Below are 25,323 nucleotides of genomic sequence, written 5' to 3'. Positions count from 1 at the left end.
AGTTGATATTTATTTTTTTTTTTCAGATAAGAAGTGCAGTAGCTTTTGATTATTAATTTGATATTTATTTTGTTACAGATAAGGAGTATTGATACATAGCAGACACTTCTTCTTTGGTATTTATACTTATCATCTAGTTTGGTCAGCAGTATATTATTTTAGGTTTCAGATTCATTAGATTATCTCCCTTAGATTACTATATATAATGTTTTTTTATTTCTGACAGATAATTGCTGTTACAGTTTATATTTGACTACTTTGTTTGGTTTCTTTCATATTTCAGTGTAGGATTATCAGATCTTTCATATTTTTTTTCTTTGTAGTATATTTTATTAGTATTGTTCACATTTTATTTAGTATTACTGATCACCATGGCAGAAGGAGGAAAGTCTTTGGAGGAAGTCGTCGTTACTCCATCCAAGGATAAGACATTTGGAGATTTATATCTGGACATTGAGGATTTGAAGAAGAATCCACAGAAAGGAATTGAACCACAATTAGCTGGCATGATGATTGATGTGTTGAAGGCTTCTGGACATTTAGATGAAACAACACCTGTTAAAGATGTCAAAACACCTAGTTTTAAGAAGGGGATTATATTTGGTCTACCAAAACCAATGCCACCACCTCCACCTTTGATGTCAAAGAATATATCTACATTACAACATCCATCTACTTTACAAAAGGCATCATCTATGTCTCAGCCACCAAAACTTACATGGTTTTCTGGAGAAAATGCAAAAGGAGAACTTACATTTGATTTATGGAGGTACAACATTAGATGTTTATTGAAACAACAACTTTACACGGAAAATATGATTAAGGAAGCGATGAGAACATCATTGAGAGGAGAAGCTGGAAGAGTTGTTATGCGACTTGGTACAGACATTTCTGTCAACCAGATACTGAACAAGCTAGATAGTATCTATGGGAACATTGATCAAAGAGAGGCATTATTGGCAGAATTTTATGGGGCTAGACAGAAAGAGGATGAGGATATAACAAGTTGGAGTTGCAGACTTGAGAATGTCATTGGTAGAGCACAGGATTTAGGAATGGTACAGGTTAATGATGTTGACAAGATGCTTCATTCCATGCTTTGGACGGGATTGCGTCAGGACTTGAAGGATATCAGCAGTCATAAGTATGACACCATTAAGGATTTTGACAGTTTACGCGTAGCCCTTCGTCAGATTGAAAGAGATCATGCAGTGTCAAAAGAGACCGATACACTAAAAACTAAGAGTAAGCAAGGAACATCTAAATCAGCGATCACTACAGAGGAACCGAAGTATGATAAATTGGTAGGAATGATAAACCAACTTACACAAAAGGTTACTTCATTGGAACAACAGAATACACCACAAAGATACTTACCTCAATTCAACAGAGGATATAGAGGTAATAATAGAGGATTTGGACGAGGTAGAAGTCAACCGTCAAGAGGTACTGGCAACTGGCAATCACCAAGAAGTACTGGAAACTGGCAATCATCAAGAGGTACTAGTAACTGGCAATCATCAAGAGGTACTGGTAACTGGCAACCACCTAATACAGGTAATTGGAATCAGCAATCATCAGATACACCAACCTATGAAGATACTCAACATCAACCTACACAACAACCGGGATATCAACAGGAACCTAAGTGCCATAGATGTGGACTTTACGGTCACTTACAGATTGGATGCCGGGTGATTTTAGATCACCAGAGGAATTCTTTAAACTTCAGGCAGCCTATGACCAGGGGCCGGTGGTAGGCTTGAGGAAAAATGCAACATATGGTCCTCAGATTAGAAATAATTTAGTTAAAGAAATACCGCCAGGATTATTAGGAAAACCTGCAGAATCAACAATAGAATTAGAGGGAAACAAGGTAACTACACTTTTAGATACTGGTTCAACAGTGTCAACTTTGGCATACTCTTATTACAAAGATCATCTTTCTAGCTCATTAGAACTTCAGGAATTACATAAACTTTTGGATATTGAATGTGCAGGAGGAACTCAATTACCATATTTAGGATTTATCGACGCAAGAATAACAACTAAAAACAGCATTAACAGAACTTATCCGATACTTGTTATACCAGATAGTCAATATAACCAGCATGTACCTTTACTACTTGGAACTAATATACTTGAAACCTTGATGTCAGAACTTAAACAACAGCATGGAGATAGATTTTTACAGAATGCACAGTTGACTACACCTTGGTATCTTACATTCAGGACTATATCACTACAAGAAAAACAACTTACAAAGAACAAAAACAGATTAGCTTTAGTAAGATCTGCAGAAATACAAAAGATTATAATACCTCCAAATACCGAGAAAATTATTGAAGGATATTGCGTCAAGGAAATACCGTTTAAGCCTACAGCTTGTTTACTACAAACAACATTAGTATCTGATCATCATATACAAGATTTAGATATAGAGCCAGCAATACATCAATACAGATATAACAACAACAATATATTGAAAATTAAGATAGCAAATGTAACAACTAGTACAATAGCCATTCCACCTAAAGCTATAGTTTGCGAACTTCAACCAGTCACTATTGAAGATATACCAAAGGACGAAAACACTGATGATATACCTATTACAGAAAAAGTCAAGGATATCATGCAAAGTGATTTGACAGATGAACAATTTCAAGAAGGAAAAGATATGATAAATTCATTTCAAGATATTTTCTCAAAAGGTGATGGTGATGTAGGACATACCGATAGGGTGCAACACCGAATAGATTTAATTGACGAAAATGAAAGACCATTCAAACAGAGATACCGCAGAATTCCAACCGCAATGTATGATGAAGTTCGTTCTCATTTACGCCAACTTCTCAACAATAGAATCATAAGACCATCTCATTCACCATATGCATCTAACGTGGTACTTGTTAAGAAAAAGGATGGATCTCTCAGACTATGCATTGATTACCGCCAAATTAATTTAAAGACAAGAAAAGATAGTTATGCTTTGCCAAGGATAGAGGAATTATTAGATTGTTTAGCTGGCAGCAAGTTCTTTTCCGTTGTCGACATGAAGTCGGGATATTATCAAGTCGAGATCAAAGAAGAACATAAGGAAAGAACTGCGTTCACTGTAGGACCACTGGGTTTTTATGAGTATAACCGTCTTCCGTTTGGACTAACAAATTCACCAGCAACTTATCAAAGACTCATGGAGGAAATTTTAGGCGATTTGAATTTAAAGATATGTTGCATATTCATCGACGATATCATCATTTTTGGAAAATCTTACGAAGAACATCTTCACAACATAAAATTAGTTTTTGACAAAATTAGAGAAGCAAATTTAAAATTAGCACCAGGAAAATGCGAATTCTTCAAGCGAAAGGTTAAATATGTTGGTCACATAGTATCTGAAGAAGGAATTCAAATAGATAAACAAAAGACAGAAGTAGTAACATCTTGGCCAAAACCATCTACACCAGAAGACATTCGTCGATTTTTAGGATTTGTTGGATATTACCGTCGTTTCATTCACCAGTTTAGTAAGATATCAAAACCATTAACAGAGTTAATGCCTACACCAACAAAGAAAGGACAGAAAAACAAGACTAAAACAAAGAAATTATGGAAATGGGGAAATGAACAAGAAAGAGCATTTGAACTACTGAAGGAAAAACTCATATCAGCACCTATACTTGGCTACGCAGATGGTTCTAAACCGTATGAACTTCATACAGACGCATCTGGAGACGCTCTTGGTGCTGTTTTATATCAAGAACAGAATGGACTCAAAAGAGTGATTAGCTATGCCAGTCGCAGTTTATCTAAAGCTGAAAAGAACTATGCTACACATAAGAGGGAATTTCTGGCACTGAAATGGGCAGTATCAGATAAATTCAAGGATTACTTATACGGAACGAAATTTACCATCATGACTGACAACAATCCTCTTACTTATGTATTAACATCTGCAAAACTTGATGCAACAGGACATAGATGGTTAGCTGCATTATCAGCATTTGATTTTGATATACTCTATAGACCAGGGAAGGCTAATGCAGACGCAGATGCTCTAAGTCGTCTTCCTGCTGATACAGATTGCAACGACAGATGTAATATACCGCTTGAATCCATCAAAGCTATTTGTCGAAAAGCATTACCACCAGCTTATATTGAGAGTTTAGCTATTTCACCTGATGTAGTGATTGAGGATATAGACAACAGAGGAACCAATCTAGGAAATATTATTGACTGGGAAAAAGCACAAACTATGGATCCAGACATCAGACCATGGATTGAATTTGTTCACCAGAATAGAAAACCTAGAATTAAAGAAATAGGACCTAGTCCATTTATGCGCCAATTTCAACATCTTAGATTGATTGATAACATCCTATACAGAGAAACAACTATAGATGGAGAAATAAGGAAGCAATTAGTTCTGCCTATTACTCATGCATCAACTGTATTGGAAGCTATGCATAATGATATGGGACATCCTGGAAAAGAAAGAACACTCTCATTGTTAAAAGACAGATTCTATTGGCCAAGAATGGATAAAGATGTGGAACATTGGATTGAACAATGTGGTCGCTGTATAAGGAGAAAAACAACAACGAAACAAAGAGCGCCATTAGTAAGTATCACTACTTCAACGCCAATGGAACTTGTTGCTATAGACTATTTAACGTTGGAACCATCAAAAGGTGGATATCAGAACATACTTGTCATAACCGATCACTACACAAGATATGCACAAGCCATTCCAACTCGTAATCAGACTGCCAAAACCACCGCAGATGTTTTATTTAACAACTATATTGTACATTATGGAATTCCACAAAGACTTCATTCAGATCAAGGAGCCAATTTTGAAGGAAAAGTAATAAAAGAACTTTGTAAATTAACAGGAATGAAAAAGTCCAGAACAACAAGCTATCACCCTATCGGTAACGGTATGACAGAAAGATTCAATAGAACTTTGTTAAACATGCTTGGATCTTTGGAAAATCACCAGAAAGTCAACTGGAAACAATACATTGGACCTTTGGTACATGCATACAACTGCACTAGACACGAGTCTACTGGTCAGTCACCTTATTTACTGATGTTTGGTCGTAATCCGAGACTTCCCATTGATGTTGTTTTTGGATTAAGGAAGGATGACTTTGAGCCTTCAACGAATTACATTAAGGAATTGAAGGAGCGTTTATCAAAGGCATACCAACTTGCTGAAGAGGCTGCCAAAAAGGCCAGAGAAAAACAAAAACAGATGTATGATACCAAGGTCCGAGGAGCTAATATCAGCATTGGAGATAAAGTTTTGGTCCGAATCCTTGCATTTGATGGAAAACATAAATTGTCTGACAAATGGGAAGAAGAACCATACAAAGTCATGACTCAGCCAAACACAGATATACCAGTTTATACTGTAAGAAGGGAAAATGGAACAGGAAGAACACGAACATTACATAGAAACCTACTTTTACCCATTGGATTCATCTATGACAAGGAAAAATCACTTCATAAATCCACAAAAGATCATATTAAACACTCACTGAAGAAACAGGACAAACCAGAAGAAGGTTCAGATTCTGATACCACATCAGAAGACGAGTCTGATTCTGAAAACCATTTCATTGTCAACTCAGATGGATATTTGGACAGTGATAGAATCATCACTGAAGAGTCAATTGATCCAGATGTTGATGAAACACAGCTCGAAGATAACAACAGGGAAGCTGTAGAAACTACAGATCCGCATGGGGACGCCCATACTGCTACACAGGCTGAGCAGGAGGAATCTGTACACATAGAAAGCGCTCCAGTAGAGGAAAGTGATGGCCAACAGGATGATACACCTGAGGCAGATATTTCACTAGAGTCAGATGATTCAGATAATGTTCCTGTCAGACGCTCAACTAGATCTAGAAAACCACCCGCTTGGTATACATCAGGTGATTATGATATATCTAAGTCAGCAGTTAGTGTTAAGAGTGAGTGGAAACAGAAGATTGATTGCATTACTGATCTGGTACAGTCTGATCTTTTTGTGGATATGAAGAGTGAAGCGGCACGCACTATTTTAGATATTTTGAAGACATCTACACATACTGATAAATGACGGGACGTCATTTTTTCCTGCAGCGGGGAGTATGTGGTAGTGTGTTAATTTGGATATTTTTAATTTTGTATTATACTTTGATATTGTGATACTATATATTTGATGAGTGTAATATTTTTAATTCTAAGTATTTAGTGAGTTAGTTTCTAGTCATGCTCCACTGGTTATGTTCATTGTATGATTTTTACATGGCTCAGTGAGTTTTGATATATTGGTTATTTGTTTACTCTCTGGGTTTTACTAGTTTGTATTGTGAAACTTTTTCTTCTTTGTGATAATTGGCTAATTTAGTCATATGGTCATTTTGGAGGGAAATTCTATTGTTAGGTCAGAATTTACTCATACTTTGAATTGTATAGTTGTGTGTTGTTTGCTTTGATATATTTATATTTGTGGACATCTTTGATTCCATTATCAGGTCAGTTTTCTCTACTTAATATGTCACATTCATACTAAAATACTGATATGAATAGATTGTATAGATGATTTGGTATGAATGGTCAGAATGAATGATTTCAGAGTAAAAGGTGTATAAAATAGATTAAAACATATAAAAGTATATTAAATATTGTTTAAATCAGTTTAACTAAATTGACACAGTCAAACAAATCATTTTGTAAGTATTTAAGCCATAAACAGTAAAATTATATGAATTACTCAGTTTAGTGAAAAGAAGTAATAGTAAAGATATAAAATAGTAATTTGTATGTTAAGACATATTTTAAACTATTAAATGATTTGATAATTTGATACGTAAACTATAAACACAAATAGTTATGATAATATTTTTATTACAGATATTTGAACCATACTGTTCGTATATCATGTAGAAGATTCCATATTGTAAATACAGGACCTATGTACCTCATACATGGTAGGTTGTGTATTCTGTTTATATGTGTGTTTTTGTGCTTAACATTTGTCTTGAGCATGGCTATAATATTTGTTTTAATAAGCTTATTGTGTTATGTTACTGTACGCTTTGCTTTATGTGTACTAATTCAATGTTGTTAGTAATTTGAATGGAATGACCCATAAATGACTATCAGAAGAATATTTGGTAGAATACCAATATGTTAAATGTTAAGATGTGTAATTTATGATGAGAACAATATTTCTCATGATTAACATTCTATGTAAATAGATTTGTAAGTAAATAACATGGAAAACCATAGTTGTCCAGTAGGAAGTATTTGAGTATTGTATTTTAGGTATTGTCACCTAGAATGAATAGAGTTATCTTTCTTTGTATTTATTATTTGTATTTGTATTGCAGGGTCATTTCTTATATTACACAATAAAACGAATCCATTGATCCTGAGGTGTTTATTTTATTATACGACCAAAACAACCTGGTTACACATACACCAAATATAGTAGACCTATTGCTTATAGTATCTGAGATATGGACTTGACTACCAAAACTTACCTTGTTCACTGATCCATGAAATGAGGTTGAGGTCAAGTGAAAACTATTTGACGGGCATGAAGACCTTGCAAGGTACGCACATACCAAATGTAGTTATCCTATTACTCATAATAAGAGAGAATTTAAGAATACTAAAAATCTTAACTTTTTTTTCAAGTAGTCACTGAACCATGAAAATGACGTCAAGGTCGATGGACATATGACAGACGGAAACTTCATATCATAAGGCATCTATATACAAAGTATGAAGGATCCAGGTATTCTTCCTTCTGAAATATTAAGCTTTTATGAAGATAGCTGACGCCGTCGCCGGATCACTATCACTATGTCGAGCTTTCTGCGACAAAATTCGCAGGCTCGACAAAAAATCGTCCCTTTTGTCGTAAATTTTAGTGTAGAGTTTCCCCTGTAAAACTGAAATATCTAAATCTAGGAAAGGTAAGTTATTACCGTTTATATTTTATTTATTTAAAGTAAATTTGTTTGGGTATATTTTGGCAGTATATTAAGAAAATTCTTGATTTATCAAGATAATGGTAAGTGTTGTAGAATTTATCAATTAAATGCAATTTAGATGGGTCTTTACTGAGTTTGGTCATTAACTGGGATTCATAACAGTACAAGAACAAGTCTGCTATTAAAGGGGCGCAATTGGTCTCCATAGGAATACATACAACCTGTCGATAAACTTCATTGCTGAAACGTACATAAATATTATCAAGGAGAAAATTAACAGCTTCAATCATCTCATCACACCTCCAGTAAGTATATCTAGCATATTTACCTTTCTCATTAGAGAAAAAGGCTTTAAATGAGTTGCATTGACAAGATTGTGTGGAAGTGTAGTGTAGAGTTGAAAAGTCAAAGCTGTCAACAGAATCAAAAGGACCATCAAAAGCATGTAATTTATCTAAACCATCAAAAGAATTTTTAACACTCCAAAAATAGTTAATTCCACTATTTTCATATGTTTTATTACAAAAGTTAATGATAAGTTCTTTGATAGTAGTTAAGGAACTAGTAATAAGCACTGAAAGATTAGTTGTAGAACACTTACTAGAGGCTGAGATGAAATTTTACTGGTTTTTTGTGTAGTTTAGGTAACAAATACATAGTAGGAAGTTAGGAACCTTCAAATACTCAGAAGAGGCCATAAGCTGTGGTTATGATATGATTGTTTACTATACTCTCTGTGGAGCGCACAGACTTGAATGTAGAAGAATTTAAAATTTCATTCTTAAGAACTTTCATGTAATATTTACGGCATACCACCACCACATTGTGGGATGCTTTGTCAGCTGGTACAAACACAAACCCTTTGCTAGTACTTTGTATGTTATACAAAACAGATGTATGATAAAGGTATAATTTAGATTACACATTAAAGGGAATTATGTGAACTGCTTTATAGCCTTTCAGCAAGTCATTTCTAAATTTGATTTTAAGTACCGGTATGTTTAAAACTGTTTATTGCCTTTATATATTGTCAGATGTATAATTTTAAAAGTTATTAGTATGTTTAGGTAAAATCAATGTTTTCATAAAAAAAAGTGTCTAGTTTGCCTGCTTTTCTGATTAGGCCATAAACAAAAATAAAGTTCTGTTCCCTGCCTACCTTATATTTTCCTGCCTAACCTTACACATTTTATTGGCATTTATGGTAACAGGGTCTTGCATGGTCGGCATAAACTTATCATTATCACTGATACCTGAAAATAAGGTCAAGGTCAGGAAAACAATGTCGGATGAAAAAGTACACCTTACAGTGGATCTACAAATGAAGTGGATTTTAAGTTCAAGGTCAGATGAACAATGTCGACAGAAAACGTACACCGTACAGTGATTCTACAAATGAAGTGGATTTCTCCACCAAAAACTGGTCACCATCATGTAACCATGGGCACTATAGGTTACAAGAGCGCAATTATTCGTAATGCATTTTCCATAGGGTACCAGTGGTGTTCTGTATTTTATTTCTCAAAAACTACACACACTAGGAAAATAAACTGCTTCGCTGAGCGCAGCTGGATACACCCGCAGAGGTCAAACCCTGAACAGTTGGGGCAAAAATGGACACAATATTCAAGCTTGATACAGGTATGAATTTGGATTGTAATTAAATATTTGACATATTAAAGGTTTCTGAATAAATGTAGTCAAAGAACTTGAAATTGGTTATATGAATTGAATTTATATTCAATTAAAGATTTCTTGCTGTTGTACAATACACTGTGCTGTTCCGCAATACTTAGTAAATCTGTTGTCAGACTATAAACAAATAAAGTTCAATTTCTTCTCAATGTCATATTTGAAATTTATGAAAATCAATAGGGAGATTACATCAATAGCTATAAATAATTCACCAAAGTTTCATGAGAACTGCTGAAAGCATTTTTGAGTTATTGTCCAAAAACTGGAAAATCCCCCCTTTTTTACATCAATAGCTATAAATAATTCACCAAAGTTTCATGAGAACTGCTGAAAGCATTTTTGAGTTATTGTCCAAAATATGGAAAGTCCCCCCTTTTTTAATGAATAAAACCCCATAACTCAGAAATGTAAAATGTAAAATTTATAAAATTCTAAAAAGAGCTTACATCAACAGATATAAACAATTCACCAAAGTTTCATGAGAACTACTAAAAGCATTTTTTAGTTATTGTCCGAAAACTGGAAAATCCCTTTTTTTTTTATGAATAAAACCCTGTAACTCAGAAACGTTCAATCTAAAATTTATAAAAATCCAAAAGGGAGCTCATGTCAATAGATATAAACAATTCGCCAAAATTTCTTGCAAGTTGGTGAAAGCATTCTTGAGTTATTGTCGGAAAACTGGAAAATCCCCCCTTTTTTAAAGAATAAAACCCCAAAACTCGGAAACGGTAAATCTGAAATTTATAAAAAACGAAAGTGAGCTCAAGTCAATAGATATAAACAATTCACCAAAGTTTCATGCATATTGGTCAAAGCTTTTTTGAGTAAATGTCCGACATGTTGACGAGGGACGGACGGACAGACGGACGGTCAACGGTATACCATAATACGTCCCGTAAACGGGCGTATAAAAACGGTAAGCAGTTCCTGTAACTAGAAATGCCAGTGTTGCATAATAACCCAAAAAAATATATATGGTCATGCGGCCGAAGTATACTTAAAATGCAGTTGAAAAAGATCGTCTATTTTTTTCGCTTAATGAAAAGGGCATATTTTTAATGGCTCCGACGTGCAGAAATGGAAGACAGTTTCTATATTTTGTAAAATGTGAATTTGATTTTCTGGATTATTTAAACCTAATTGGATAAGCTTTCGATTAAAAGTAATTTCAATCCTGTATCATCCAATCAGAAGCAGTACAGGATTCTATTCTGAGTACCATCTTTGGGTAAAAAAGCCAGTAAAATGTAAACAAATAATTGCCCTCTTGTAACCTGAAAGTGGCATCAACTTTAGCACTTCCTGCATTTAAATATACAAATAACTAACAATGTTTCAAAGAAATTTGATGAGAAGTAAACATAAAAAAATATTGGTAATTTGCCTAGATGACGAATTTTTATATTTTACTTATTGTTTCATTCCAATTACTAAATTATTAATTAATAACAGATCGTGAGTACACTGATTTATTAACTAAATAAAAGAAGAATGTGTCTGAGGACAGGAATGCCCGCACTCGAGCTTCAAACAAACAAAAATGGGACGAATAGACTTAATGCCCCCGTCATCTACGGCGGGCGCATAAATATAGACCCTACTATTTTGTCTTTTATAAAAAAAATAGATTGTATTAATCCTAAATATTTAAGACAATGTATAGAGTCATTTTATGTAGTGTAGATCAAAAGTAATATGGTAGGTTAATTATCAAATCTAAAATTTATATTTATATCAAACTTTTGTGTGTATTCATTAATTGGTCAATAATTGTGTATTGAGTTGAATGATAAAGTATAATGTAAGACTGGTCAATATGATTGGCATTTAAATGGGTTGGACATTCCAATGTATTACATTTCTTTGCGATCTTATGTTTAACATAACGGTTTTCAATATTTAAATTAGATGAGGTAATACCCATTGAATGCATGGACTATTTCGGCAGTGAGTCAGTTTATTACAAAATAGTAAGGACACAGTAGTTAGTATCGGTACACTATTCCCCACCCACCCACCCCAAATAAACTTGTATGTTACTTTCTCAGTTCATTTTTGACTTGTGTATGGTGAATTTTGATGCATTTATGTATGTGTGATTGTACTGTTTTTTTTTCTACGAGATATAGTTAAGAAAAAAATGTTCGGAAGAGTGAAATGAGGGAGAAAATAAGGCTCCACCTTGTTTCTGATTATAAAAGTTGTCAATCATACTGGTATTATATCAGTTCTCTTACCTTATAAAATTGACAAAACTAGCCAGCAAGTTGACATACGGGTAACAAAAGATAATACATACTTGAATGAACTGTTCTAAAACTATGACCAAAATTGTTCCATTTCAAATATACAGTTACCACACATACTTGAGAATTACTGGGAACTATATTTCAATGTGTATAGATTAAGTAGCTATAAATTTAGCTATTTCCTGTTTGGGAGCCTTAGGAAAGAAAATTGGAACAAAGTTCCAATATTTTCAAAAACTTGTCACCACGATATAACCAAGGGGATCTGAAAGTGGCATCAACACCAACAAAAAAACATCTAATTGTGAGTTTCCTCCACCAATAAAAACTGGTAACCATGATCTGGGAACAGTATATCTATGTCAATATATATGTTCCTGCCATGATATAAACAAGGGCACTGAAAATGGCAATAGCACAAACAAACAAACAAACATCTCATTTTGAGCTGCTTCCACCAATAAAAACTGGTCACCTTGATATAACCAGGGGCACTGACAGTGGCATGAAACTCAAACAAACAAACATCTAATTGTGAGTTTCCTCCACCAATAAAAACTGGTCACCATGATATAACCAGGGGCACTGAAAGTGGCATTAACACCAACAAACAAACATCTAATTTTGACTTTCCTCCATCAATAAAAATTTGTCACCATGATATGACAAGGGGCACTGAAAGTGGCATTAACACCAACAAACAAACAACTTATCGTGAGTTTCCTCCACCAATAAAAACTTATCACTATGATATAACCAGGGGCACTGAAAGTGACATTAAACTCCAACAAACATCTAATTGTGAGCTTCCTTCACCAATAAAAACTGGTCACCATGATATAACCAGGGGCACTGAAAATGGCAATAACACCAATAAACAAACATCTAGTGAGCTTCATCCACCAATATAAACTGGTGACCTTGATATAACCATGGGCACTGAAAATGGCATTAAAACCAACAAACATCTAATCGTGAGTATCCTGCACCAATACAAAATGGTCACCATGATGTAAACAAGGGCACTGATAATGGTCACTCCAACAAACAAACATTTAATCGTGAGTTTCCTCCAATACAAAATGGTCACCATGATTTAAACAAGAGCACTGATAATGGCCACTCCAACAAACAAACATCTAATCGTGAGTTTCCTGCACCAATAAATACTGGCCATCATGATATAGCCAAGGGGGCTGAAAGTGGTATCAACACCAACAAGTAGACAATCATAAGCTTCCAGTTCACCAATAAATACTGGCCACCATGATATCACCAAGGGCACTGAAAGTTGTATCGACACCAACAGACAAACATCTAATCGTGAGTTTCCGCCACCAATAAATACTGGTCATCATGATATAGCCAAGGGGGCTGAAAGTGGTATCAACACCAACAAGTAGACAATCATAAGCTTCCAGCCCACCAATAAATACTGGCCACCATGATATAGCCAAGGGGGCTGAAAGTGGCATTATACACTAACAAAAAAACATCTAATTGTGAGCTTCCTCCTCCAAGATTTAAAATATTTGAGATACTTGACTAAAGGATGTTCGCTACTCTTGTTTTTGAATTTTTGTCAATATCAAGAATCTATACATGTGTTTCTGTAAAAAGTAAAAAATAAATTGCCTGCTAACCTCTATTTTTCTTTACATAATTTATTAACATATAGTTTAATAAGCCATTTTTGAAAATCTTATAAAATTCTTGTTATTTTTTCATAGTTCTTGAAAGAAAAAAGGTGCATATGTTAAATGTATGGAAGATCTAGACAGAAACATTCCCCACCAAATTTTCAATGACTTATATATCAAATCAAGGACACAGACCTTTCATTCTTTTTTTTCTGTCTTTTAACTTCCTTTATTTATATACTATCAATTTATTACAAATTTTCAATGACTTATATATCAAATCAAGGACACAGACCTTTCATTCTTTTTTTTCTGTCTTTTAACTTCCTTTATTTATATACTATCAATTTATTACAGTCTTTTGAAATGCTTAATATTTTGAAACAGAGGAATGAATATCCTTAATTTCAAAATAACTATGAAGAAAAAATTGTAATCCTTTCTTCATTGGTCCATATAATTTCATTCGAATGTGGAAGTATTAACAAATGATGCTATCTTATAATTAAATTTATTTTGGCAATAAAGAAAGAATACACAATATATCAGTTTATTATCATTAACTTTTCTTTGGACATAACAACAACATATTTCTCCATTGACAATAATTAATGGTGTGAACTCCTGAAAATGTTTTCCAAAAATTACAATAATTTCACATTTATATGTAAAATAGACATTAATGATCTGAGATCAAAATTTTTAAATGAAGAACTTGTTCAAGAAGTAAATGCATATACCTTTGAGTGTCAGATTTCAAAACAAATGTTTTATCAAAAGCTATTGACTGTGGGACAATTCAGTCTTATACATTAGCAAAACACAGACTTTTTATAAATACAGACTTATTTTATAGTGTGTCTTTCTATGTTGTGATGTTACACTATTGTTTCAGAAAAAGGGTGAAGGTTTGGTACCATTAAAACGTTTAAACCCGCTGCATTTGTTTGCACCTGTCCTAAGTCAGGAATCTGATGTTCAGTAGTTGTCGTTTGTTGATGTGGTTCATAAGTGTTTCTCGTTTCTCGTTTTTTATATAGATTAGACTGTTGGTTTTCCGGTTTGAATGGTTTTACACTAGTAATTTTTTGGGGCCCTTTATAGCTTACTGTTCGGTGTGAGCCAAGGCTCCGTGTTGAAGACCGTACTGTGACCTATAATGGTTTACTTTTATAAATTTTTACTTGGATGGAGAGTTGTCTCATTGGCACTCATACCACATCTTCTTATATCTATTTACAAAAAAATTCTAGACATATATTACACAAACATGATAAATAATGTTACCATTTTTCATCAATGTATGTCTACTTTTCTTATTATAATTTTTTAATGTGTTTCATAAAGGGGACACGTCTTCTCAAGACAGCTATTTATGCATGAGCAAAATGAATAATATAGTTCATAACATACAATTAACTAATGTTGACACTTCTTATTTGTTCACATATATCAGAACATCATTTGACAAAAAAACCTGCAGTAATTTATTTCATTAAGTTCACAGAACATTGAAACAGAGGTCAAAGTAATTGACTAGTTAGCACTTATAAGATGAAGATGTAATCCTTTAAAATTTTATTCATATAATAAAGGAGTAGGGGCATTAAGGTCAGGTTTTGGCCCAAGAAAATAAAATGTTTGACAACTATACCAAATTGGCATATAATGTTAAGAAATGCATAGAGTCAAGAAATATAAATGAAAAACATAAGATTTTTTATCTGATGACATCACAATTACGTCATAATATGTACCGTTTTCATGAAAATGACGAAAAATACAGAATTTAAGCAGTTTTCCATCATTATTTCCATTGTGGAAACATCGCGCGCAGCCAAGAAACAACAAAATAATTTAAGAGAAGCTTTATTATAACTAATGACATAATCTCACCAAATATGAAGTTGTTTCTTGGACGTGCACATACTTTGCCAATCTAAAATATACTTAAAATTTGATGAAAAACAAGGAAAATCGAGAAATTTTACAAAATATAAGAATTCGCAATGGTTTGTTACCATGGTTACTCGTTAAATGTCAAATATGTTTTTATTTTCTGAATACCTGGTACCTTAGTCTAGTTAGAACAAATTTAAGAATATGTAGGATAACTTTTAAATTTGCAGTAATAGTTGGGCCAAATAAGGGCCTTATTGCCCCTACTCCTTTGTGTAACAATAATATACAAATATGAAAGAACCAATCATTGGCTTATATGTCACTTAAACCCTATAAACCATATTTTTTTATAAATTGGGAAATGAACACAATTGAGTGGCTCTCTTAGATTTTTTAATTTATCTCACTAACAGCTCTAAATTCTAATCATATCTCATCCTAGTTGTCATACTTGCCGATTTGCAACAATGCTACACAACATACAGTAAATACTATACAAAGAAACTATCAAGTCAAGTCTTCATGCTTAGCAATAGACCCAACAGCTCAGATTAGAAAAAAATTACTACCAAGCCTAGAACAGGGGCAGATTCTGGACATTAGAAAAAGGGGCCTTCATTTCTCCAAGATGGCATTTTTTCTGATCAAACGGGACTAAGGCTAACTGAATCATCCATGGTGCAAGAATTTCTAATACAGGCCAAAAGAATCTTTTCAAATAATTTCTTTTAATAGTCCTTGGAACAAGAATTTAAAAGCGTCTTTAATGATCCTTAGATGTGGGATGAGTGCTATCAAGTTACAGCAAACTGCCTTTGGCAAGGTGAGCTAGAAATCATTGTGATATGTAGATATTGAATAATGTTTGTTTAAAGTGCAGTTATGTCAAAGGATACCCTTTACAGGGGTTAGGCATCACTACTTCAGAATGATTGATTCTGGTAAAGTATGTTGTTAGGATTGTAATGACACAAAAAGCTCACACAATCATTAGGTGAGCTAAAATATTATCAAGCACAGCAAATTTTCAGTAATGTGGGTGGAAAGACAATGACAAAAACTTGCAATGCATTTCATATAATGTAAAACACATTCAAAATTGATACTGACTGTTTATAAAAAAAAGTTCCTGGGATTGCATGAGATCACCAGTCCATATCTCAGACATACATATTATCTACTCGCACTTGAAATTCTTATTTTGTAGTACAATTGAATGTTTTTTTTAAAAACAGTTGCAAAATCACCAAAGCTTAGCCACACGTTTTTTTCGTGGCAATGCCCCAGTTCCTTTTGCTCCACGCAATGTCAAAATTGGCATTTCCTGTGTACGTCTTAGTCTTTGTCGGGTCAAAGGTCTCTCTACCTCTGTTTCACCTTCTTCCTCTTTAATTGGACTAATTAAGTTGACCTCATCATAGTTTAAAAGTTTCTTCTTCCTGTAACATGAATAAAAATAAATTTATACTGAAATATAAAATGCACTAACTGTCTATGTACAGCTGCACATTGAAACCATTGTCAACATGGTCTTTTAAAAGAGAATCCTGGTATCCAAAGTCTATAAGATGCTTTAAAGTATCCTAGTACCCAAGTCTATGAGAGATGGTATCAATTAACCTGGTACCCCCAAATCAATGTTGGATGCCATAAAGTATCTTGGTATTTATTTCAACTTCCTACCAGTCCAGGATATTCATTTTCAAAATCCTCCTGCCCCACAGAAAAATAAATGGTCATCCCCTTAGTATTAACTTGCTGAATATTTTTTCTTTTAAGTTTTTCTCAATTACCTGGCAATTTAAGTATTATCCACAAAACTATTAAAAATAAAATGCTTCGCTGGGCGCAGCTTGATACGACCGCAGAGGTCGAACCCTGAACAGTTGGGGCAAGTACGGACACAACATTCAAGCTTGATACAGCTCTGAATTTGGATTGTGATTAAATATTTGACACAGCATAGGTTTCTGACACAGAAAGAATGTGGTCTAAGAACTTGAATTTTTTTAATTTACCTATTATGGTCCAATGTCCAAAATCAAAATACATGGTTAGATTCAGCATATTAAAGTACCCCAAGAATTCAATTTTTGTTAAAATCAAACTAAGTTTAATTTTGGACCCTTTGGACCTTAATGTAGACCAATTTAAAAAACGGGACCAAAAATTAAAAATCTAAATACACGGTTAGATTTGGCATATCAAAGAACCCCAATAATTCAATTTTTGATGAAATCAAACAAAGTTTAATTTTGGACCCTTTTGACCTCAATATGAACCAATTTGATAGCGGGGTCCACAAATAAAAAATCTAAATACATGGTTAGATTCAGCATATCAAAGAACCCCATATATTCAATTTTTGTTGAAATCAAACAAAGTTTAATTTTGGACCCCAATTTGGACCAACTTGAAAACTGGGCCAAAAATCTAAAATCTAAATACATGTTTATATTCAGCATATCAAAGAACCCCATATATTCAATTTTTGTTGAAATCAAACAAAGTTTAATTTTGGACCCCAACTTGGACTAACTTGAAAACTGGGCCCATAATCAAAAATCTAAACACATGTTTAGATTCAGCATATCAAAGAACCCCAAAAATTCAATTTTTATTAAAATCAAACTAAGTTTAATTTTGGACCCTTTGGACCTTAATGTAGACCGATTTAAAAAAACGGGACCCAAAATTAAAAATCTAAATACACGGTTAGATTTGGCATATCAAAGAACCCCAATAATTCAATTTTTGATGAAATCAAACAAAGTTTAATTTTGGACCCTTTTGACCTCAATATGAACCAATTTGATAGCGGGCCCACAAATAAAAAATCTAAATACATGGTAAGATTCAGCATATCAAAGAACCCCATATATTCAATTTTTGTTGAAATCAAACAAAGTTTAATTTTGGACCCCAATTTGGACCAACTTGAAAACTGGGCCAAAAATCTAAAATCTAAATACACGTTTAGATTCAGCATATCAAAACCCCATATATTCAATTTTGTTGAAATCAAACAAAGTTTAATTTTGGACCCCAACTTGGACCAACTTGAAAACTGGGCCCATAATCATTCAGCATATCAAAGAACCCTAAGAATTCAATTTTTGTTAAAATCAAACTAAGTTTAATTTTGGACCCTTTGGACCTTAATGTAGACCAATTTAAAAAACGGGACCAAAAATTAAAAATCTAAATACACGGTTAGATTTGGCATATCAAAGAACCCCAATAATTCAATTTTTGATGAAATCAAACAAAGTTTAATTTTGGACCCTTTTGACCTCAATATGAACCAATTTGATAGCGGGGTCCACAAATAAAAAATCTAAATACATGGTTAGATTCAGCATATCAAAGAACCCCATATATTCAATTTTTGTTGAAATCAAACAAAGTTTAATGTTGGACCCCAATTTGGACCAACTTGAAAACTGGGCCAAAAATCAAAAATCTAAATCAATGTTTAGATTCAGCATATCAAAGAACCCCATATATTCAATTTTTGTTAAAATCAAACAAAGTTTAATTTTGGACCTTAATGTAGACCAATTTGAAAACTGGACCCAAAATTAAAAATCTAAATACATGGTTAGATTCGGCATAACAAATAAAAGATTTTACAAATCTAATGTGCCATACTGGTCTTCCTTTATAAATATGCATTTCTTTAAACATAATTTAAAAGCAGTGTAAGGGAAGTAACCAACACGTATTTGGATTACCTCCCTTACACTGTTTTAAATTATCTTAATTGTTCATTAACCATTACTTTATACATAATTTAAAAGCAGTGTAAGGGAGATAATTTCAATGATGTATTTGATTTATCTCCCTTACACTGCTTTAAATTATGTTTTGTACTAAAGTATTTGTCCATTAATGAGGACAACCTTGTTTTTCCCCCTTTTTTGCCCCTAATTCTTAAACGGTTTGAGCAATAACCCCCCAAAGCAAATCCTAACCATCCCTTTGTGGTATGGAAACTTGTAGTATAATTTCAGAGAGATCCATACACCGTTCCACAGTTATTGTCTGGAAACTAGAAAATGCTTATTTTTGGCCCCTTTTTGGCCCCTAATTCCTTAACTGTTGGTACCATAACCCCCAAAATCAATCCCCACCTTCCTTTTGTGGTATTGAACCTTATGGTAAAATTTCATAGAGATCCATTCACTTAAACTAAAGTAAGAGTGCGAAAACTAATGCGTCTTCGGACGACGCCAACGTCATACCAATATACGACCACAAAAATTTTTTTGCGGTCGTATAAAAATGCTTGTTTTTTTGCCCTTTTATGGCCCCTTATTACTAAAATTTTGAGGGAATTACCCCCAAAATCAATCCCAGCCTTCCCTTTGTGGTATGGTACCTTGCAGTACAATTTCAGAGAGATCCATACACTTGAACACAAGTTATCGTCTGAAAACTAGAAAAATGCTTATTTTTGGCACCTTTTTGGCCCCTTAATTCCTTAACTTTTTGGGCAATTACCCCGAAACTCAATTCCAGCTTTCCCTGTGTGATATGGAACCTTGTAGTACAATTTCATAAAGATCCATACACTTACACACAAGTTATTGTCATGAAACTAGAAAAAATGCTTGTTTTTGCCCCTTTTTGGCCCCTAATTTCTAAAATTTGGAGGCAACTACCCCCAAAATCAATCCCAGCATTCCCTTTGTGATATGGAACCTTGTGATACAATTTCAGAGAGATCCATAGACTTACACACAAGTTATTGTCATGAAACTAGAAAAATGCTTGTTTTTTGCCCCTTTTTGGCCCCTAATTCCTAAAATTTGGAGGCAATTACCCCCAAAATAAATCCCAGCATTCCCTTTGAGATATGGAACCTTGTGGTACAATGTCAAAGAGATCCATACACTTACACACGTTATGACTGGAAGTTACAAAAATGCTTATTTTTGGCCCCTTTTTTGGCCCCTTATTCCTTAACTGTTGGTACCATAACCCCCAAAATCAATCCCAACCTTCCTTTTGTGGTATTGAACCTTATGGTAAAATGTCATTGAGATCCATTCACTTAAACTAAAGTTAGAGTGCGAAAACTAATGTGTCTTCGGACGACGACGACGCCAACGTCATACCAATATACGACCACAAAAATTTTTTTGCGGTCGTATAAAAAGTAGCCATCACTATAAAAAAAATTATTCAACCCTCAAGTAGTGCTTACCTTCTTGATTTTTTCTCTTTTTTAATAGGAGGTTCACTTTCTGATTGCACATCAGTTTCTTCTGTAGTAGTGCCTGGAGGTTCCTCAGGAATCGAAAGTGGAATAGAAACGTCTGATTCTGATGACCCTTTTCGTCGCCTGCCTCTTTTTGAAACAGATTTTACTGGTGTTCCCTCCCTTGACCTAATTGGAGTTTGCTCCCTTGATGTTGAAGGTAGCAAAATTGAATGTTCTTGAGCAGCAAGCTGTGAAGTGTCTTCATGGAAACTTGATTTCCGTGTCCGTGGTGGGGCTGGAGGTGAAAAAATGAAAGACTGAACTTCTGATGCCTCTTTAACCTTGGTAAAATCTGGAAAATCGATAAATATTATTAATTAAAATATTTTACTATTAGTCTATTAATTGTGTAGCCTATAATAAACATCAATATCAGATTACAAATGTAGTTATAAACAACAAAATATCTGACTTAACACAGAGCATCTACTCACAATGAAAAAGTATCTTGCCTACCATCTCCAAAAAATATAAGCAGAAATGGGGAAGTCCATGTTTTTATATATCAAAGCCCTTAAAATATTCATATAAAAAAATTATAATAGCAGGTGCACAACTAACATCATGTCCTTTAGAAAAAATGTTGGGTTGAATTTTGTCCAGGCATTATATAATTTGTAATTTAAGACAAAACTTCAGTAGATCTTGTCTTGCTGAATATTTGACCTGTTTACAGTTACCTTGTATTTACTGTAGTTTTCACCACGCACTTAAAAAAATTGTAAAAAACCAATTTGAAGGGTAATATATCCTTTTATGTCAACTAAAGATTTTGGCCATGATGACTTTTTGTAATCTTGTCTTGCTGATCATTTTTGCTGTTTAAATTTTCTCTCTACCTACTGTATTTTTCAAGATATTTGCCATATATTTCATTATCATTTATGGGCAAAAACTCCTACAATGAGGGGTCAAATGGACAGCACATGGAGAGACAGTCAGTCAGAGATGGACTGTCAGACAGACAAAGTGATTCTTATATACCCCCCAAAAAGTTTAATGGAGTATAAAAACTAGAAGCCCAAAGAAGTCTGTATCGCTCCCCTGGCATTTTTGCATAAAATAGATCTTGCCCTGGAGATTATTTTTGCTGTTTAGAGTTTCTCTTAAATTCCTATTTCTGACAAACAAGCTTTGCAATGAAAATGGGATGGATGAAAAGAAGGAAGGTCAAGGGTAACACTTATACCCCTGTTGCCTACTGTGTGTGTGTGTGTGTGTGTGTGGGGGGGGGGGGGGGGTATAAAAAGGAATCTAGCTCTGGCTTACTTAGAATGATGTATTGTGTTTTATTACATTGGTTGCAATGAATTACATTTGATTACCCAGTGAAATAAAAACCGATAATCTCACATGTGAAATAAACATGGTTATTTCACTCCTCTGACGTCATACAACAATAGGCGTTGTCATGACGTCGGATCAAAACAAATTGTGAATGCTTAGAAAAAGATATAGTTCCTTACATATTCTAGTTTAATTTCAGAAAAAAAGACCATTTGCCAATGTAATAAAAAGAATAACTAATCAAAGAATTCAAACATTGAAAAATATTCAACTCGTGACCGAACAACACTGATAATTAACTCATGCGCTACGCACATTCGTGAATTAATGTGTTATTCTGTCACTCGTTGAATATTTTTCTCTATTTGAATTCTTCCATTAGTTATTCTATAAATATTTACCTTCAGTTGGGAGATCAACTTCCATTGGATTAGAAAATGAGAACACAGGTTGTACTTCTTCAGACTCTGGAATAAAAACGCATACACTTAAGGTTTAAAACAGGATGTTTTTCATATAATTATCAGTCAATATGAATAAAAGGTGATGTTGGGTGTATTCAATAAGAAAGCAACCTAACAACAGATAGAGAATAGAGGAGGGAGCTATCACAAAGGACACCTCAGGGAGTGACAAAGTTCAACTAGATTTTTGACCATGATCATCAATAGTTTTCTTCACTGTACACAATCCACATTCTAGTAGTAGCACTTCAATCCTTTTGAAGTCGGGTGAGCAGCAGAGACATAAGTACCCCACCCTTTTCATATATTTTGAACATCAATAATACATAACTCATCATATATTTTTTGTATCTATCGTGATTATGCTATTTATTAGAAAGATAAATGGGTTTTACAAATATCTGATGCATTTATGACAATAGCATCAGTGAAAATAAAATGCTTCGCTGGGCGCAGCTTGATACGACCGCAGAGGTCGAACCCTGAACAGTTAGGGAAAGTATGGACACAACATTCAAGCTTGATACAGCTCTGAATTTGGATTGTGATTAAATATTTGACACAGCATAGGTTTCTGACACAGAAAGAATGTGGTCTAAGAACTTCATTTTTTTTAATTTACCTATTATGGTCCAATGTCCAAAATAAAAATACATGGTAAGATTCAGCATATCAAAGAACCCCTTATATTCAATTTTTGTTGAAATCAAACAAAGTTTAATTTTGGACCCCAACTTGGACAATCTTGAAAACTGGTCCTATATTCAAAAATCTAAACACATGTTTAGATTCAGCATATCAAAGTACCCTAAGAATTCAATTTTTGTTAAAATCAAACTAAGTTTAATTTTGGACCCTTTGGACCTTTATGTAGACCAATTTAAAAAACGGGACCCAAAATTAAAAATCTAAAAACACGGTTAGATTTGGCATATCAAAGAACCCCAATGATTCAATTTTTGATGAAATCAAACAAAGTTTAATTTTGGACCCTTTTGACCTCAATATGAACCAATTTCATAGCGGGCCCACAAATAAAAAATCTAAATACATGGTAAGATTCAGCATATCAAAGAACCCCATATATTCAATTTTTGTTGAAATCAAACAAAGTTTAATTTTGGACCCCAATTTGGACCAACTTGAAAACTGGGCCAAAAATCTAAAATCATGTTTAGATTCAGCATATCAAAGAACCCCATATATTCAATTTTTGTTGAAATCAAACAAAGTTTAATTTTGGACCCCAACTTGGACCAATTTGAAAACTGGTCCCATAATCAAAAATCTAAACACATGTTTAGATTCAGCATATCAAAGAACCCTAAGAATTCAATTTTTGTTAAAATTAAACTAAGTTTAATTTTGGACCCTTTGGACCTTAATGTAGACCAATTTAAAAACGGGACCCAAAATTAAAAATCTAAATACACGGTTAGATTTGGCATATCAAAGAACCCCAATAATTCAATTTTTGATGAAATCAAACAAAGTTTAATTTTGGACCCTTTTGACCTCAATATGAACCAATTTCATAGCGGGGTCCACAAATAAAAAATCTAAATACATGGTTAGATTCAGCATATCAAAGAACCCCATATATTCAATTTTTGTTGAAATCAAACAAAGTTTAATTTTGGACCCCAATTTGGACCAACTTGAAAACTGGGCAAAAATTCAAAAATCTAAATACATGTTTAGATTCAGCATATCAAAGAACCCCATATATTCAATTTTTGTTAAAATCAAACAAAGTTTAATTTCGGACCCTTTGGACCTTAATGTAGACCAATTTGAAAACTGGACCCAAAATTAAAAATCTAAATACACGGTTAGATTCAACTTAACAAATAAATAAATGTGGTCAAAGATTTTACAAATCTAATGCGCCATACTGTGCAATTTAAGATTACTTCTTGAAATTTTTCAATATTTGAAATTTGAAAAAAAAATAATATTTAAAGAATAATTCTTTTTAATTTCTGAAATCTGAAATGAGAAAAAATTGACCCCCCACAATTTCTTTTTACCCCCCCCCCCCCCCCCCTTTTTTTCCCTTGAAAAATTCTTTCCCTCAAGATATGGTCATAATCTCAATTCAAATTTCCAATGGAGTTTGCAACCATAATTACCCATTTAAATTTACCATAGTGCTAACTTAATCTATTTTATAATAGAATTTAAAATATAGTGTCAAATCTTTCATCGAATTAGCTCTCGCCGCGATATAGCCTTTCTGTGCTAATGCGGCGTAAAGCAAACAACAATCAATCAATCAATCAAATCTTTCATATGGATTTTTTTGTAAAAAAAAAAGATGCAACATTTGCAGATATTTTTACTGGTCTTCCTTTATAAATATGCATTTCTTTAAACATAATTTAAAAGCAGTGTAAGGGAAGTAACCAAAACGTTGTATTTGGATTACCTCCCTTACACTGTTTTAAATTATCTTAATTGTTCATTAACCATTACTTTATACATAATTTAAAAGCAGTGTAAGGGAGATAATTTCAATGATGTATTTGATTTATCTCCCTTACACTGCTTTAAATTATGTTTTGTACTAAAGTATTTGTCCATTAACCAGGACAACCTTGTTTTTCCCCCTTTTTTGCCCCTAATTCCTAAACGGTTTGAGCAATAACCCCCCAAAGCAAATCCTAACCATCCCTTTGTGGTATGGAAACTTGTAGTATAATTTCAGAGAGATCCATACACCGTTCCAACAGTTATTGTCTGGAAACTAGAAAATGCTTATTTTTGGCCCCTTTTTGGCCCCTAATTCCTTAACTGTTGGTACCATAACCCCCAAAATCAATC

The 25,323-nt window shown here is 33.5% G+C and overlaps 1 protein-coding gene and 1 long non-coding RNA gene across 4 annotated transcripts in view; one reads left to right on the top strand and one right to left on the bottom strand.

Moving 5' to 3' along the window:
- The first annotated feature begins 6,147 nt into the window (after positions 1–6,147).
- On the top strand, positions 6,148–7,425 carry LOC127736378 (uncharacterized). 2 transcript variants are annotated; one of them, XR_007998936.1, is made up of 3 exons: positions 6,148–6,527; positions 6,907–6,983; positions 7,386–7,425. It is a non-coding gene; the product is annotated as an uncharacterized LOC127736378 (long non-coding RNA). The 2 variants fall into 2 exon arrangements; XR_007998935.1 differs by having other exon boundaries at positions 6,907–7,425.
- A 6,692-nt stretch (positions 7,426–14,117) lies between these two features.
- LOC127736368 (protein ELYS-like) overlaps positions 14,118–25,323 on the bottom strand; it is a 104,963-nt gene continuing 93,757 nt past the window's right edge. For both annotated transcript variants that reach the window (XM_052246876.1, XM_052246877.1), the window contains exons 37-39: positions 22,438–22,503; positions 20,693–21,041; positions 14,118–16,922 (exon numbers count right to left, since the gene is read on the bottom strand). In XM_052246876.1, the coding sequence (XP_052102836.1) occupies positions 16,727–16,922; positions 20,693–21,041; positions 22,438–22,503 (611 nt within the window). In that variant the 3' untranslated portion in view covers positions 14,118–16,726. The remainder of the gene's footprint in view (positions 16,923–20,692; positions 21,042–22,437; positions 22,504–25,323) is intronic.

This window comes from Mytilus californianus, unplaced genomic scaffold (genome assembly GCF_021869535.1).
Source record: "Mytilus californianus isolate M0D057914Y unplaced genomic scaffold, xbMytCali1.0.p SCAF_30, whole genome shotgun sequence".
NCBI lineage: Eukaryota > Metazoa > Mollusca > Bivalvia > Mytilida > Mytilidae > Mytilus > Mytilus californianus.
Note: the sequence above shows the minus strand (reverse complement) of the source record. Positions and strands in the feature narration are given on the sequence as shown.